Source organism: Trichechus manatus, unplaced genomic scaffold (genome assembly GCF_000243295.1).
Source record: "Trichechus manatus latirostris isolate Lorelei unplaced genomic scaffold, TriManLat1.0 scaffold00057, whole genome shotgun sequence".
NCBI lineage: Eukaryota > Metazoa > Chordata > Mammalia > Sirenia > Trichechidae > Trichechus > Trichechus manatus.
In genome coordinates this window covers 8,484,344-8,499,510 of record NW_004443993.1, presented here as the reverse complement: position 1 = coordinate 8,499,510, position 15,167 = coordinate 8,484,344, and the positions used below count along the sequence as shown (strand labels likewise).

Here is a 15,167-nt window from a genome sequence, read left to right as displayed (position 1 = left end):
CCATGATTCAGAGTCAACTCCACAGCAACTGGTTTGGCTTTTGCTTTAGGGTCCAACAAGGAGTCCCTGGGTGGTACAGACAGTTAAGCACTTGGCTAAACCAAACTGGCTAAACCCAAACCAAACTGGTTGCTGTCGAGTCGATTCTGACTCATAGTGACCCTATAGGACAGAGTAGAACTGCCCCATAGGGTTGCCAAGGAGCAGCTGGTGGATTCGAACTGCCAACCTTTTGGTTAGCAGCCATAGCTCTTAACCACTGCGCTGCCAAGGCTCCAAGCACTTGGCTACTAACCAAAAAATTGGCAGCTTGAATCCACTCAGCGGCACCTTGGAAGAAAGACCTGGCGATCTACTTCCAAAAAATCAGCCACTGAAAACGCTATGGAGCATCTTTCTACTCTGACACACATGAGGTCACCACGAGTTGGAATCGACAGCAACTGATTGGGTTTGGTTTTTAGAGTCCAACAACAGATCCTAGATTCAGAACGTCTGACTGAATTCTATGTACTAGACCCTAGAACTATGTGCTAGACCCGAAAACACTGCCCTGCCCCTGTGGGTCAAGAACAAAAAAGCCTAAAGGCCACCAGTCCAGAGAGAAGGGACTCTGGACGCTACCAAGTTCACCATCATAGTTGGGTAGAGTGACCACTTACATTGTCGTGGCTCAGCATCACGCCCTTGGGGTTGCCTGTGGTCCCCGAAGTGTAGATAACCACAGCGCACTGATTGGCCTTCTGGCTTTTGATGATCTGGTCCAGCTGGGCATCAGGGATGCTGTTGCCAAGTTCCATGAAATCATTCCACTGCGGAAAGAAAGGACACGCTGAGGATGGGGAGCCAGGGGGCGCTGGAATTCCCCTTCCTCAATGGGAAGATCCCTTGGTGGTACAAGTGATTTACATTCGTCTGTTAACCTAAAGGTTGGCAGTTCGAACCCACCCAGTGGCACCATGGAAGAAAGGCCTAGAGATCTGCTTCTGTGAAGATAGAGCAGTTCTACTCGGTAACACACGGGGTCGCTATGGGTTGGAATCAACTTGTTGGCATCACTTTTTTTGTTTCTTTAGGGTCCAACAAGGAGTCCCTGGGTGGTGCAAATGGTTAATGGGCTTGGCTACTAAATGAAAGGTTGGTGGTTCGAACCCAGTCAGAGGTGCCTCGAAAGACAGGCCTGGTGATCTACTTCTGAAAACATCAGCCATTGAAAACCCTATGGAGCAGTTCTACTCTGACACACATGGGGTCGCCATGAGTCACGGTCGACTTGATGGCAGTGTGTTTGATTTTTTGGTTAATCTGCGCTTGCCCCATCGGCTTTTCCTAACGCACAATTCTCAGCATGGGGTCACTATGAGTCAGAATCGACTCGATGGCCATGGGTCCAGTCTGGCCTACTGGCATCGAGTGGGTGGAGATACGGCATGCTGCTCAACATCCTACAGTGCACAGGATGGCCCTCCACAACCAAGAATTATCCAGCCTCAAATGTCAACAGCACCAAGGCTGAGAAACCTTGCTGTAAATGCCACTTCTAACAAAGGAATCTTAGAAGTCATCCAGACCCTAGAGGTTGGTGCTATGTCCTATGGTGGTCACCTTTAACCTCTGAAAAGTCTTAATTAGTTGGTCGTTATCCTGGGATTAATATTTTTTTAAATAAAAGCAGACCAAACCCATTGCGGTCGAGTTGATTCCAACTCATAGTGACCCTATAGGACAGAGCAGAACTGCCCCATAGGGTTTCCGAGGCTGCAATCTTTATGGAAGCAGACTCACATCATTTTCCTGCAGAGCAGCTGGTGAGTTTGAACCACCGACCTTTTGGTTAACAACCGAGTGCTTAACCATTACATCACCAAGGCTCCTCATTATTTGTTTTATTTTGTCGTTGTCGTGACTACACACAGCAGAACATACACCAATTCAACAAGAACTGGATGGTGCCCGGCTACCATTACTGAACGTTTTGATCAAAGATTCTATAGAAGAATCCTCATCAAAGGGGGCAGGGGGTATGTGGTACACAGCTCCAAATTCTAATGGAATCCAGACTTTTTGGATGGTGGCTGGAAGAAACCCCAAAACTGTTGCCTTTAAACCCTAAATCTACATGTACAATCTAAATTCTACATGTACAATTCAATGACATTGATTACATTAAGTTGTGCAACCATTCTCACCTACCTTTTCTGAGTTGTTCTTCCCCCATTAACACAAACTCACTGTCCCCTAAGGTTCCTATCTAACCTTTCGAGTTCCCGTTGTCAATTTTGATCCCATATAGATAGTTCTTAAAAGAGCACAATGCTCAAGGCAGACATCTTTACTAGTTCAGCTAAACCATTGTTTGGTTTTAAGACTTCAGGGGATATTATTTAAATTGGCACTTCTGTTTTCTGAAAGGTGTCAAAAGGTGGTGAATATATTGGAGGGCTAGAAAGAGTCATTGCCACTTTCCTTCTCTCCCATTTGCATGGAGGTAAAAAGAAACTTTGTGGCTTTTTAGGCCTTCTGATTTGAACACTGGGGTTGAGTGTTTAATCTTGGGAAATTAACAGGAGCTTGTCCTGGCCCCTCACAAGCTTTCTGTCCTGGCTTCTGTTGAGATTACCCACGTATCTTTCCAAAAACAAAAAACAAAACCCGACCTTTCCTTGGCTTAAGTGGGTCTCTGTTGCTTGCAATCAAACATTTCCTGACTCTAAAAGTCCCTTGGCAGAATGCATTTTTCCAGAAATGACTGTGACAACAGTCACACTCTCTTCCAGAACCTTGTCCGCCCTCCATTATGAGGTGGAGTCTAATCCAAGGTACAACAATTGGCCTCTATTTGCCTGGAGCAGCAGAGGGAAAAGGAGAGTCTGGAATAGGAAGAGGAAATGAAATGTGTGCCCAACTGCCTTCATGAACAAATGCCTCCTTTGCCATGAGACCAGAAGAACTGGATGGTGCCCAGCTACCATTACTGAACGTTTTGATCAAAGATTCTATAGAAGAATCCTGATCAAAAGGGAGGGAGGATGTGGAACACAGCTCCAAATTCTAATGGAATCCAGACTTTCTGGTTGGTGGCTGGAAGAACCCTCAAAACTGTTGCCTTTAAATCTTAAATCAAAAAATATCCCCTGTGAGTGTGCTATCGCTGAATGGGGTGAGAAGTTGGGGTCTCATAACAACATATGTAAAAAAAAAAAAAGAAATTCTGTATGGGAGACTAACTTGAAATGTAAACTTCATTTAATTACAACAGCAACAAAAATAAAAATAATAAAATCCCCTGAAGTCTTCTTTAAACCAAAAAGTAGGTAAGCTTATTTAGTTAAGACTGCCTTGAACATCATGCTGTTTTGAAGTATTATCTATATGGTTCAAATGGACAAATGCATGTGGAAATGGCAGATACGGAACTTAGGAAGTGAGTTCCTGTTAATGTAGGGGGAACAATCCGGAAAAGGAGGGTGAGAATCATTGCACAACTTGAAGAATGTACTCAATGTCAGCGAGCGGTACATGCAGAAACCGTTGAATTGGTGTATGTTCTGCTGAGTATACTTTTAACAATAAAAGAAGAAGAAAAAAAAGAGATGGAGTCTATGCCCCCTCCCCTTGGTCCCAGCAGGGCTTTGTGACTGCCTTGATGGGCAGAGAATTAATGTTATGTCACTTCCCGGGCTAGGTCAGAAAAGGCAAGGCAGCTTCTATCTGGCTTGCTCTCCCTCTCAAGACCTTTTGGAGAGCTGAGCCACCATAGAAGAAGCCCAGCTGTCCTGGAGTTGCTGTGCTGGAAAATCACTTGGAGAGACCACGCAGAGACAGAGAACGATACTGGAGGAGCCCCAGCTGCAGGGCCTGGACTAGGGTGAGGAGAGTGAGGCACTTATCACAGGTCCAAAACTTACTACTTTACTAGTTGCCACTGAGTGGACTCCGACTCACAGCGACCCCACGTGTGTCACAGTAGAACTGTGCTCCATAGGGTTTTCAATGGCTGTGATCTTTCGGAAGTGTTCATCAGGCCTTTCTTTCAAGGCATCTCTGGGTGGACTCCAATCTTCATGCCAGAATAAAGGGTTCGAAGGCCCCATCCACTTGCAATGCTCAAGACTGACTTCTTTTGGCAAGGCCCTGCCCACCCTCTTTCAAGGCATCATCCACTCCCTTCTAAAGGTTACAGACACTTGGAAAATCCCACCCATTTCCCCTGGCAATGCCCTACACACTCCCTTTGGAAGGCTACGCCCACTTCCTCTGCACTTCACCCACTTCCTTTGAAAGGCCACACCCACTTCCTTTGCTCACCCCCACTTCCTTTGAAAGGCCACACCCACTTCTCCTGCAAGGCTGGCTGCCCCTTTTGTTGGCCGCCCACCTCACCCACTTACGAAGTACAGGTTGTCGCCTGTTTCCTTCATTGGCTGCTTGTACTGGATGATCGCTTTTAAGCTCTCCAACTTGGTCCGTGGAATCTGAAAGAAAGTGTGTGTGGGCCCCATGGCGACCCAACCCTGGGAAGGACTGAAGCTGGGTATGAATCCGAAGCTCCTGTGATGTCCTCTGTCCTACCAGTATCTTCAATCTCTTTTTCCTGCCCACACTGTGAAACGTTGCTCTTTGTCCCGAGCTGCCCTAAAATGACCTGACTGTTCTCCACCACTGAGTTCTTTGTGGTGGGTATCAGTAGCCTTCACTAGTGAATGGCAGACGAAGACAGCAGCTTCCCCAGCAGGGGGTATTTACAAGGAAAACATGTCTCAGGTGGAATTATGCTACACAATCATGAAGGAAGTGCTAGCTGTCTCTGGAACAGTCTACCCAGTGACCTTCTAGAGGTAGGATTCACGTAACCTACTTGGAGTCTAGTAACAAAACCAACCATTTGCCAGCAAGTTGACTCTGACTCCTGGTGACTCTGTGTGTGTCAGAGTACAACTGTGCTCTGTAGGGTTTTCAGTGGCTGATTTTTCAGAATCAGATCACCAGGCCTGTCTTCCGAGGTGCCTCTGGGTGGACTTGAACATCCAACCTTTTGGTTAGTAGTTGAACACATTAACTGTTTGCACTATCCAGGGACTTCTCAAGTTGGATGGAGTCAGGCAACAAAAATCCTCCATAAAAGTGGCTGTAAAAATGGCTGGAACCATCTGCCTAAAAATGAAGTGTAGAAGCCCAGAAAGTGTCTGTAACACCCATACAAAGATACCACAAAGGAGAAAAAAAAAAAAGTACTGTAAGGCAAAATTTCACCATACATGAAGAAAGCTCTCTTCAGAAATGTCACTACAAAGCAAAGGAAAAGTGTCACTCAATGTTGCAACATACAATTAAAAACAAAATGAAGCAAACGCAGCTAGGAAGGAAGAGCACAAAGTAAACATACAAGCACTCAGGGAGGAGAGAGCCGGGCATCAGAAAGAAGTGAAACACAAAGTGGTAGAGCTTAGGAAAGAAAGAGAATAAAAAGACAAAACCATTTCAGAAATGACAGTTACCAATAATGAAGAAAATTACCAGGAGCGCAAGGCAAGAAATAATTAAGCGTTTAAAAGAAAAATACTAAACGGGGGGTGTATATAAAATAATAATAAAAAATGCATTTTTAATGGAGGCTGAATAGGACATGAAGTTAATGTAAGTTGGAAATTAAACTCCTCCACCCCAGTCTACTCCCCCTGAAAGCAGCTTTGCTGGTTTTACCAGTGTGATCACAGAGGACTTTTACTGAACCCACGCCTGGGGCAAATCCCACCAGCCCACATCACCTTGGCATCTACCTGGGCGCAATCAGACACCTGACCAGAACCCTGACGTTCCCCTGGGTGACTGTGGCGGGCAGCACTGGGTAGGGGTTTACCGAAAGGATTTTCTGTAACTGTTGGTCATTTTCAACCAGTAAGACGTTCACCTTGGCGTGATCGATAACATATTGACAGGCCTCGGGAGAGTTGGTGGCGTAAATGCCAACACAGAGGCCCCTGGGAAAAGAAAAGGCATGTGTGTGTATGTGTGTGAGCACGTGCGTATACACACACACACGCACACACATGGTAAGGTGAGAATGGCCTGGAAGTGGGTAGGCGAATCATACAGCTAAGTTCTGAGCTTGCATCCTTGGTGTCAACTTCCCTCCCTCAACAATTGAACAATGACAAAAACAACAAAATGCTCGTTATGAGAATGGCAGCTCTTAGGATGTCATTATGACATCAGGGAATGGAACCCTCACCAAACCGAAATCAAACTCGCTGTCGGCGAGTTGATTCCGACTCACAGCGAGTGATGCTACAGGACAGAGGAGACCTGCCCCATAGGGTTTCCAAGGCTGTAATCTTTACAGAAGCAGACTGCCACATCTTTCTCCCGTGGAGCAGCTGGTGGGTTCAAACTGACAACCTTTCAGCCGAGCACTTAACCACTGCGCTACCAGGGCTCCTTGGAATCTTCATGGCGCCTCCATTTTACAGATGAAGAAACTGAGGCTCAAGGCAGTGAAGCTGCTTGTTCCAGGCCACACAGCAAGTAAGTGCTAGAGCTGGGATTTGAACCCTACTCAACCATCTGGTCCCTTCATTCACAGCCCTTTGTTTTTGCTTTAAACCATTCCAGTGGGTGTGTGGTGGTATAGCATTGTGGTTTTAATTTGCATTTTCCTGATGTCTAATGACGTTGAGTATCTTTTCTAGTGCTTATTGGCTAATTCCCTTTGGGGCGTTTTTTTCCCATTAAAAAAAAATTTTTTTTTTTTGTCTTTTTATTTCTGAACTGTCTAAGTTCTTTCTGTATTCTAGATACTGGTCACTTGTCATATACAGGTTTTAAGACTATTTTCTCCAAGTGTAGGGCTTGCCTCTTCATTGTCATATTGGCGTCTTTTGATGAGCAGAAGTTTTTAATTTTAATGAAGTTAATTTTAACTTTTAATGAAGTTTTACCAATGTTTTCTTTTATGATTTTTGCTTTCTGAGTCCTAGGAAAATTTTGGCTAACCCCAGGTTGTGAAGATATTCTCCTATGACCATTTTTCTAGAAGGTTTATAATTTAACTTTTATGATTAGGTCTTTAATCCATCTCCATTTAATTTTTGTATATGGTGTGAGGTAGGGATCAAGGTTCATTTATTTTCTCATATGGATATTAAGTTTTTCAGCACCAGTGGATTACTTTGGCACCTTGGTTAAAAGTCAATGACCATGTGTATGTATGGGTCTATTTCTGGGTTTTCTGTTCCATTGATCTATATGTTGTTCTTTTAATATGGTGGGGAATTATGCAGGTTATAATTACGTGAAATAATTATCCTCATCACTCTTTATGAGCACGTACTACTTGCTAGGCACCATGCTAAGGGCTTAATAAGTATCATCTCGTTGAAACTTTATAACAGCCCTGGGAGGCATGGATGCATGTTGCTATCGTGCTTACTTTGACAGATGAGGATACAGCAGAAGGCCCAGAATTTGAACTCAGGTCTGATCTGCTACCGGGACCCAACCACTGCACCTCACCATCTCTCCTCTTGGGCTTGGGGATTCATACAGTCCTTGAAAGTGGGGCAAATTCCTTTATTTAGGCTTTTTCCCAACCCACTATAAGGTAGGGGGGGATATATGCTCATGAAATAATTTGGAAAATAGAAAATAACATAATGTTAAAATCCAAACCAGTTGCTGTCCATTTGGACTCATGGCGACCCCATGTGTGCAGAGTAGAATTGTGCTCCATAGGGTTTTCAAGGCTATGACCTTTTGGAAGAAGATCTCTAGACCTTTCCTCAGAGGCACCTCTGGGTGGGTTTGAACTGCCAGCTTTCAGTTAGTAGTTGAGTGCTTAACCATTTGCACCACCCAGGGACTTAAAAAAAAAAAAAGAGTCGTGCTGCTGGTTGGGTTAGAACCACCAACATTTAGGTTAAGTAGATGAAGGCAAACCATTTGCACATAACATAACACTGAAGAGTCTTTAGACTCGCTGGTCAGATATAACCAATGCTAATATTTCGTTCTAGTCATTCCCCTCAATTCCTTATGCTGGTGGTTGCTGCTGTAATCTTGAGTTGGATAGATCTGAGTTCCGGCCTCTTCCACTCAACCACTGTATGACTCTGGGAAAGCCACTTAACATCTCTGGGCCCCACATCACCTTCACCATCATTATCATTGGGGGTAATAACAGTACCTACTGAATAGGGCTACTGTAAGGATTCAATGAAATAACATGGGTAAAAGGCCAACAGGTAATTATTAGTATATTATAGTTTCCATTTTTTATTTTGAGCATAGTTGTAAACATATAGTGCATAAATATTTTATACCTGCAGTTTTCCCTTCTTTGAACACAGAAAATGCTTACAATGTGCTCTTTGCAGCCATCATTTCCAACCCCTGCCCAGTACTCCATCCAGAAGGCATCGCATAGTTCTAACCCCAGTTGCTGAACACTTAGGTTATTCCCAGTTTTTTACCATCACCAATAACACTATCAAGAAACATGTTTGTGTATGAAGCTTATATTTATGTCCTTTTTTTTTTTTTGGCAATGTCTAGAGATATTTTGGTTGTCGTGACTCGGGGGAGGTGCTACACATCTAGTGGGCAGAGGCCAGGGATGCTGCTATAGTCCTACAATGCATAGGACAGCCCCCCACAACAGAGAATGACCTGGCCCCAAATGTCAGTAGTGCCAAGACTGGGGAGAAACCCCAGGGTAAACAAAGATCATTGATCTTTTTCTTTTAGGGGTCACCAAACCGTAAACATGGCAACTTCACATCAGTTTTTCTCACCTGGCTTCGAAGCACTTAGGACAGGATGACCACACCTGTGTTCTAGCTTCTGGTCTGGTCAATCACCATTCACTTAAATACTTACTGAGCTACTTGGTGAACCAGCCCCGAAGGTGAACAAAACACATTACCTGCCTGCAGGGTGCTTAATATCAGGGCACGTCGGCCCCTCCCCAACTCCCAGCTACAATCAGAGAAGTTTCCCCCTTTATTTATTTTTAAGAGCCATTCAGACCTGGATTCAAGTTCTGGCTCTATTGCCAACAGGCTGCATGAGCCTCAGTTTTTTCATCTGTAAATAGGAAACGACAGGATCCAGTTCACAATACTGTTGTGAGGTTTTACAGGAGCACAATGACTAGCACGTAATCAGAAATCTCTAAACGTTATCTGTGATTGTTAGTTTATCTGCAGAAATTCTGCAGCTGAAGAAAAAAGAAGTCTAAAACCTCTGATCTAATGGATGCTATTACATATAACCATGATCAGAATGATTTGTTTGTGTGTCCATCTTGCCTGCTAACCTGGGGCTCCCTCTGAAATTCCTTTTCACATCTCAGTCTGAACCAGCCCAGGGCTGCCAGGCCCAGAGTAGTGGCTTGTCAACATTCACAATGAACCAAGTCGATGGTCTTACCCTGCTAAGATGGCGCCAATAGCAGCAATAAACCACTCGGCTGAGTTAAAACCCAGGATGCCAACTGCGTTGAAACGCTCCAAGCCCAGCTGGAAAGGCAAAAACCAACAAAAAACATAAGCAGGGAGATATTTTGCTTCTGGTTATATTCTGATTATCGAGACATGTAAAAGCAGAATCAAAAACACACACAGTCACTTGGGGGGAAGCCACTGTTGAACTTAAAACCTGGGGTGTGATAATTCTGTGAATCTATGAGGGTTCTTCATCTCCATCTACATACCAGTGCCAGTTGCCATTGAGTCGATTCCAACTTATGGCAACGCCATGTGTGTCAGAGTAGAACTGTGCTCCATAGGGTTTTCAATGGCTGAGTTTTGGGAAGTAGCTCAACAGGCCTTTCTTCCGAGGTGCCACAGTGTGGACTTGAACTGCCAACCTTTTGGTCAGAGGTCGAGCACTTAACCATTTGCATCACCCAGGGACTCCTGATGAGCTAGGAATCTTGGGGGCCATCTTAGAATTCTCTCTACCCTGCCTATCAAATTTGCCAAGATTAACATTTTTGATAATATGATGTTAGGAAAATATAGGTAAACAGACTCCCTCATACATGGTGAGTGGGTATAAAAAGACAACATCTTTGTAGGAATTCATCCTACATAGGAAATTCATTCCCTGTGGCACTATTGTAGTAGCAAAAGGCTAGAAACAACTTAAATGCCTATCAGTAGGGGGCTGGTAAGTCCATTCTGTTTGTACATATTTGCAGCCATTCTGAAGAATATGGATTTTTTTTTTTTTTAAGGCACCCATTTGGAAAGATCTCAGAGTGTAGTAGGCAGCTTCCAAGGTGGCTCCCAAAGATTGTCACATCCTGGTATTTATGCTCTTGTATAACCCCCTCCCACATTACATCAGGGTTGGTCTGTGTAACCAATCGAATATGGAAGAAGTAATAATCAGGTTATAAAAGTACTGCGGTTCCATTTTGGTTGTTGTCTCACTTTGGCATCACTCATTCTTGGGGAAGTTGGCTGCCGTGTTGTGAGGACACTCAAGCAGTCTTATGGAGAGGGCCATGGAGTGAGGAACTGAGGCCTCCTGCCAACAGCCAGCCACATGAGTGAGCTTGGAGGCAGATCCTCCAGCCACGGTCGAGCCTTCACATGATGCAGCCCTGGCCGACAGCTTGACTGTAACCTTATTGGAGACCCTCAACCAGAACTACTCAGCTCATCTCCTGGATTCTGGACCCACAGAAACCGTGCAATGATAAATGTCATTTATCATTAAGTTTTGGGGTAATTTGTTATGCAGCAATAGTTAACAAATACATAGAGATACATGCTATGTTAAGGGAAAAAAGCAAAATACAAAGTACTGGGTATAGTATCCTACCATCTGTGTAAAAATCTGCATATATAAAAATGTATAACATATAAAACCAAAAACCAAACCCATTGCCATCGAGTCAATTCCGACTCATGGTGACCCCATGTGTTACAGGGTAGAAGTGCTTCATAGGGTTTTCTTGGCTGTAATCTTTACAGAAACAGATCACTAGGACTTTCTTCCATGGTGCCGCTTGGGTGAGTTCAAACCACCAACTTTTTGGTTAGCAGCCAAGCATAAACCATTTGCGCCACCCAGGGAACTATATAATATACACCAGGGCTTCGAACTGGTTCATTTTGGTTTGAACCCCTGCTGAGAATTTGCATTTCTGACAAGTTCCCAGGCAATGCTAATGCTGCTGGTTAGGGACTAGTTCTAACCACTAGCAGAGTAATGGTTCTTAAAATTTATTATACATAAGAATCACATAGGGATCTTGATAAACTGTAGATTCTGATTCAGTATATCTGGAGTGGAAATGCAAATTCTCAGCAGGGGTTCAAACCAGAACACTGGTTCGAAGCTGCTGATATAGACACATAACTTCTTTCCAGAAGGGTACACAAAACACTGGCAGTGGAGAGTGCCTTCATGGAGGGAAACTGGGTGACTAAGAGGCAAGGATCAGAGGGAAAATTTTCACCCATCACCCTTTGTATCTTTTGGAGCCGTGTGGATTTTGTACCATGCGTATGTATTACACATGGGGTCGCCATGAGTCGGAATTGACTTGATGGCACGGTTTAAGGCCCCTGGGTGGTGCAAATGGTATGCACTCAACTACTAACCTAAAGGTTGGCAGTTCGAACCCACCCAGTGGTGCCACAGAAGAAAGGCCTGGTGATCTGCTTCCATAAAAATGACAGCCACAAACACCCTATGGGGCGGGGCAGTTCTACCCTGCAATGCATGGGGTTGCCATCAGGCACCATCGACTTGACGGCAATGGGTTTTGTTTCGGTCTGTATGACCTATTCTGAATGAATGTTTGAACAAGTGATGAATGAATGAACGACTCATTTACCTTGAGAAAGGCTTTTGCAGCTTTCCGGCAAGCCTGGTAATACTGGTTGTAATTCAGAAACTCCCATTTGTCATTGTTCCTTGTTGCGAGGGCTGGATAAGTCCCGAAGCGACTGACAGACTCACGGAAAAAGTCTGGAATGGTTATCGGGGCCTCGTGGCCTGGCCCATGCTTTGTTAACCTCAAAAGGACTTCTCCATCTCGATGGACGGTCCACAGCCGGAGAGCATCTGCAAACAGTCACCAAGCAGTCACCAGGGCTTGGGGGGCAAAAGTTTTAATACATTTAATAACTTTTGGGGGTTCTTTTGGATCTCAGGTGCTGAGTATTGAATTAATCATAAACAATAACAACAAAAAAACCTAAACCCATTGCCGGCGAGTCGATTCCGACTCATGGGGACCCCATGTGTTACAGAATAGAAGTGCTCCATGTGGTTTTCTTGGCCATCATCCTTACAGAAGCAGATTGCCAGGCCTTTCTTCCACGGTACTGCTGGGTGGGTTTGAACTGTCAAGCTTTATATTAGTAGTTGGCAAACTGTTTGTACCATCCAGGGCCTAAGACTTAATCATACTCCTTGAGTAAAGGTATATGGTCAACGTTGGTCTGTTTTAGCTTCCTCTCTCTTTTTTCATTACCCCCCTCAACAATGTATTATGAAAATCTTCACGCACACAAGAATGTTGGAAGATTGTATAGTGAACACCTGTTTGCTACAGCTAGTAAACCACCATCTCGATTCTACAGCTGCAAACGTTTTTATATTTGCTTTGTCACATATCTATCCATCCATCCGTCTATGCATCTATCATCCCTGGGGGCTACAAACAGTTAAATGCTCAGCTACTAACCCAAAGACAGAGCCTTGTGTAGCTTGCCTCTGGCAGACCTCCTGCTGTGGGGGACTGTCCCGCCAGGAGACTGTCAATGCATCAGCCCCAATAAATTGCTTGTCGTACAACGATGCTATCTCAGGGTCATATGCTTTTCCTTGCTCAGCCCTGAAGTCCCTCAAACTCACTCCAGCCCTCCGCCAACTCCCCCACAAAGAAAGAGCACTGGGAGTCAGCACCCCCTTACAACAAACAGTGGTGGTTGTCGTTGAGTCAATTCCGACTCATGGCAACCCCGTGTGTGCAGAGTAGAAGTGTGCTCCCTAGGGCTTTCAAGGCTGTGACCTTTCAGAAGCAGATCACCAGGCCTTTCTTCCGAGGTGCCCCGGGTGGGTTTGAACTCCCCACCTTTCAGCTAGTACTCAAATGCTTAACCATTTGCACCACCCAAGGACTCCTCCAACAAACTGCCTAGTGGGACTAGAGGCAAAGAGAGGGGAAGAATATTTAAGAAATCAACAAGCAGTCCATCATACATGCCCCCCTCCAACCCCGGCATCTAGTGTGAAGCAGGAGAGAGGGGAGAAGTTTTAAATGGGACAAAAAATGTAGACGGATGTCACTGGGACACTGGTGGGGATGCTTGAATGACCAAAATGAGATTTTGAAAATTATTACCATTTGAGAGTGACTCTAGAAGTTACCGAAGAGCTCTGGTGGTGCAGTGGTTAAGCACTCAGCTGTTAACCATAAAGGTTGTCAGTTCGAACCCACCAGCTGCTCCTCGGGAGAAAGACCTAGTGGTCAGCTCCTGTAAAGATGACAGCCTAGGTAGGAAACCCTGTGAAGCAGTTCTCTGTCACATGGGGTCGCTATGAGTCGGAATCAACTCGACGACGACGGGCTTGGTTTTTTCTGGTTTTATGAAAGTTATGATTGCTGTCAGCACTTTATCCAGGTTTGAAAAAGGGCATTTGTGAAAGAGAACGAGTGGAGGTGCTTTATGATCACCTGATGCCTCGAGTTTAATTCTTGCAGTAGACTGGTTACAACGTGATGATAACAAGTTATTATTGTTATTATGGAGCCCCTGGGTGCTGCTTCTTATGTAGGATGGTCTCTAGCATAACATACCTTGTGCTTTATTCATGTCTACTTTAAGGTCTTCAGCTTCCTCTTCTTGAGTTGTTGGGGTTTTAGCCTTTCCAGATCCACAGAGCACATCCTTCACAGCACTGCAAGGCAAAAAGCAGGAGACTTAGCAGGGCTGGCAAACAGGCTGCATGTCCGAGGCCAGCTTCCATCAACTGGTAATTTCTGCCTAGAATTCGGAGATTGATTAGTCATGCCTGTCCTGGGCCTAGGAGGAGAGTGGCCCTTATGACAGATATTAGGGCAATTGTAAAGTCTAGAGGGTACTGAATGTGAGTTTCCAGAGGACCGGATCAGGCTATTTAAGGGCCAACTGACAGAGACTGGAGAAACCCCGAGAGTATGGCCCCCCGACACCCTTAGCTCAGTAATGAAGTCACTCTCAAGGTCCACCCTTCAGCCAAAGATTAGACAGCCCCATAAAATAAAACGAGACTAATGGGGCACAACAGCCCAAAGAGAAGGACTAGAAGGCAGGAGGGGACAGGAAAGCTGGTAATAGGGAACCCAAGGTCAAGAAGGGAGAGTGTTGACATGTTGTGGGATTGTTAACCGATGTCATAAAACAATATATGTACTGACTGTTTAATGAGAAACTGTTCTGCAAACCTTCATCTAAAGTACAATAAAAAATTTAAAAAAAAAAGAATGCTAAATTTTAAAGGCCCATTTTCTAAAATATACACATCTATTAAAATAATGTCTGCCGCCTTAAAAAAAAAAAAAAAGAACATAAGGGCCAAGTTTATATGTAACCTTACGGGTAAGAAAAGATTTCGAAATCTCCCAAGGAAAAGGAACTCTCAAGGGAACACACATCTGCTCTAGTCTGCTTGTCTTAAAGGTAATATAACATGAAAACCCAAAGGGCACAAAAGAAATACAGAGTAAATCTTGCATAGAAATTTTTTAAGTTTTCTACATGGCAAAGAACACCATAAACAAAATCAAAAGGTAAGCAAAACATCAAACTTAGAAAAAATATGGGCAACATATCTGATAAAGGTCTGATGTCCTTAATATGTAAAGAACTCTGATGAATCAATAATAAAAAGACCAATAACCCAATGGGAAAATGGTCAAAGGACATGGATATATAGTTTCTGAAAACAAAATAGACTTTTAAAAAACAGGAAAACACGCTCAATCTCAGCTAGGAGAGGAACACAATAGAAAATACCATGATGCAATTTTTACCTATGAGATTAAAATCAAAAAGGTTGATAATACCAGTGAGGATGTGGGGAAACAGGCACTCGCATACATTGTGGTAAACATCGATGGAGCCCACATGGAGAACATTTGTCAGTAATCAGACTTAAGATCACAC

At 44.2% G+C, this 15,167-nt stretch overlaps 1 protein-coding gene across 1 annotated transcript in view; it reads right to left on the bottom strand.

The window, feature by feature from the left end:
- The window catches only part of ACSBG2 (acyl-CoA synthetase bubblegum family member 2), a 43,864-nt gene that overhangs the window by 6,850 nt on the left and 21,847 nt on the right, over positions 1 to 15,167 (bottom strand). Inside the window, exons 3-8 of the mRNA XM_023733264.1 lie at positions 13,820 to 13,920; positions 11,849 to 12,078; positions 9,427 to 9,515; positions 5,861 to 5,981; positions 4,392 to 4,475; positions 663 to 812 (exon numbers count right to left, since the gene is read on the bottom strand). Coding sequence (XP_023589032.1) covers positions 663 to 812; positions 4,392 to 4,475; positions 5,861 to 5,981; positions 9,427 to 9,515; positions 11,849 to 12,078; positions 13,820 to 13,920 — 775 coding nt within the window. The remainder of the gene's footprint in view (positions 1 to 662; positions 813 to 4,391; positions 4,476 to 5,860; positions 5,982 to 9,426; positions 9,516 to 11,848; positions 12,079 to 13,819; positions 13,921 to 15,167) is intronic.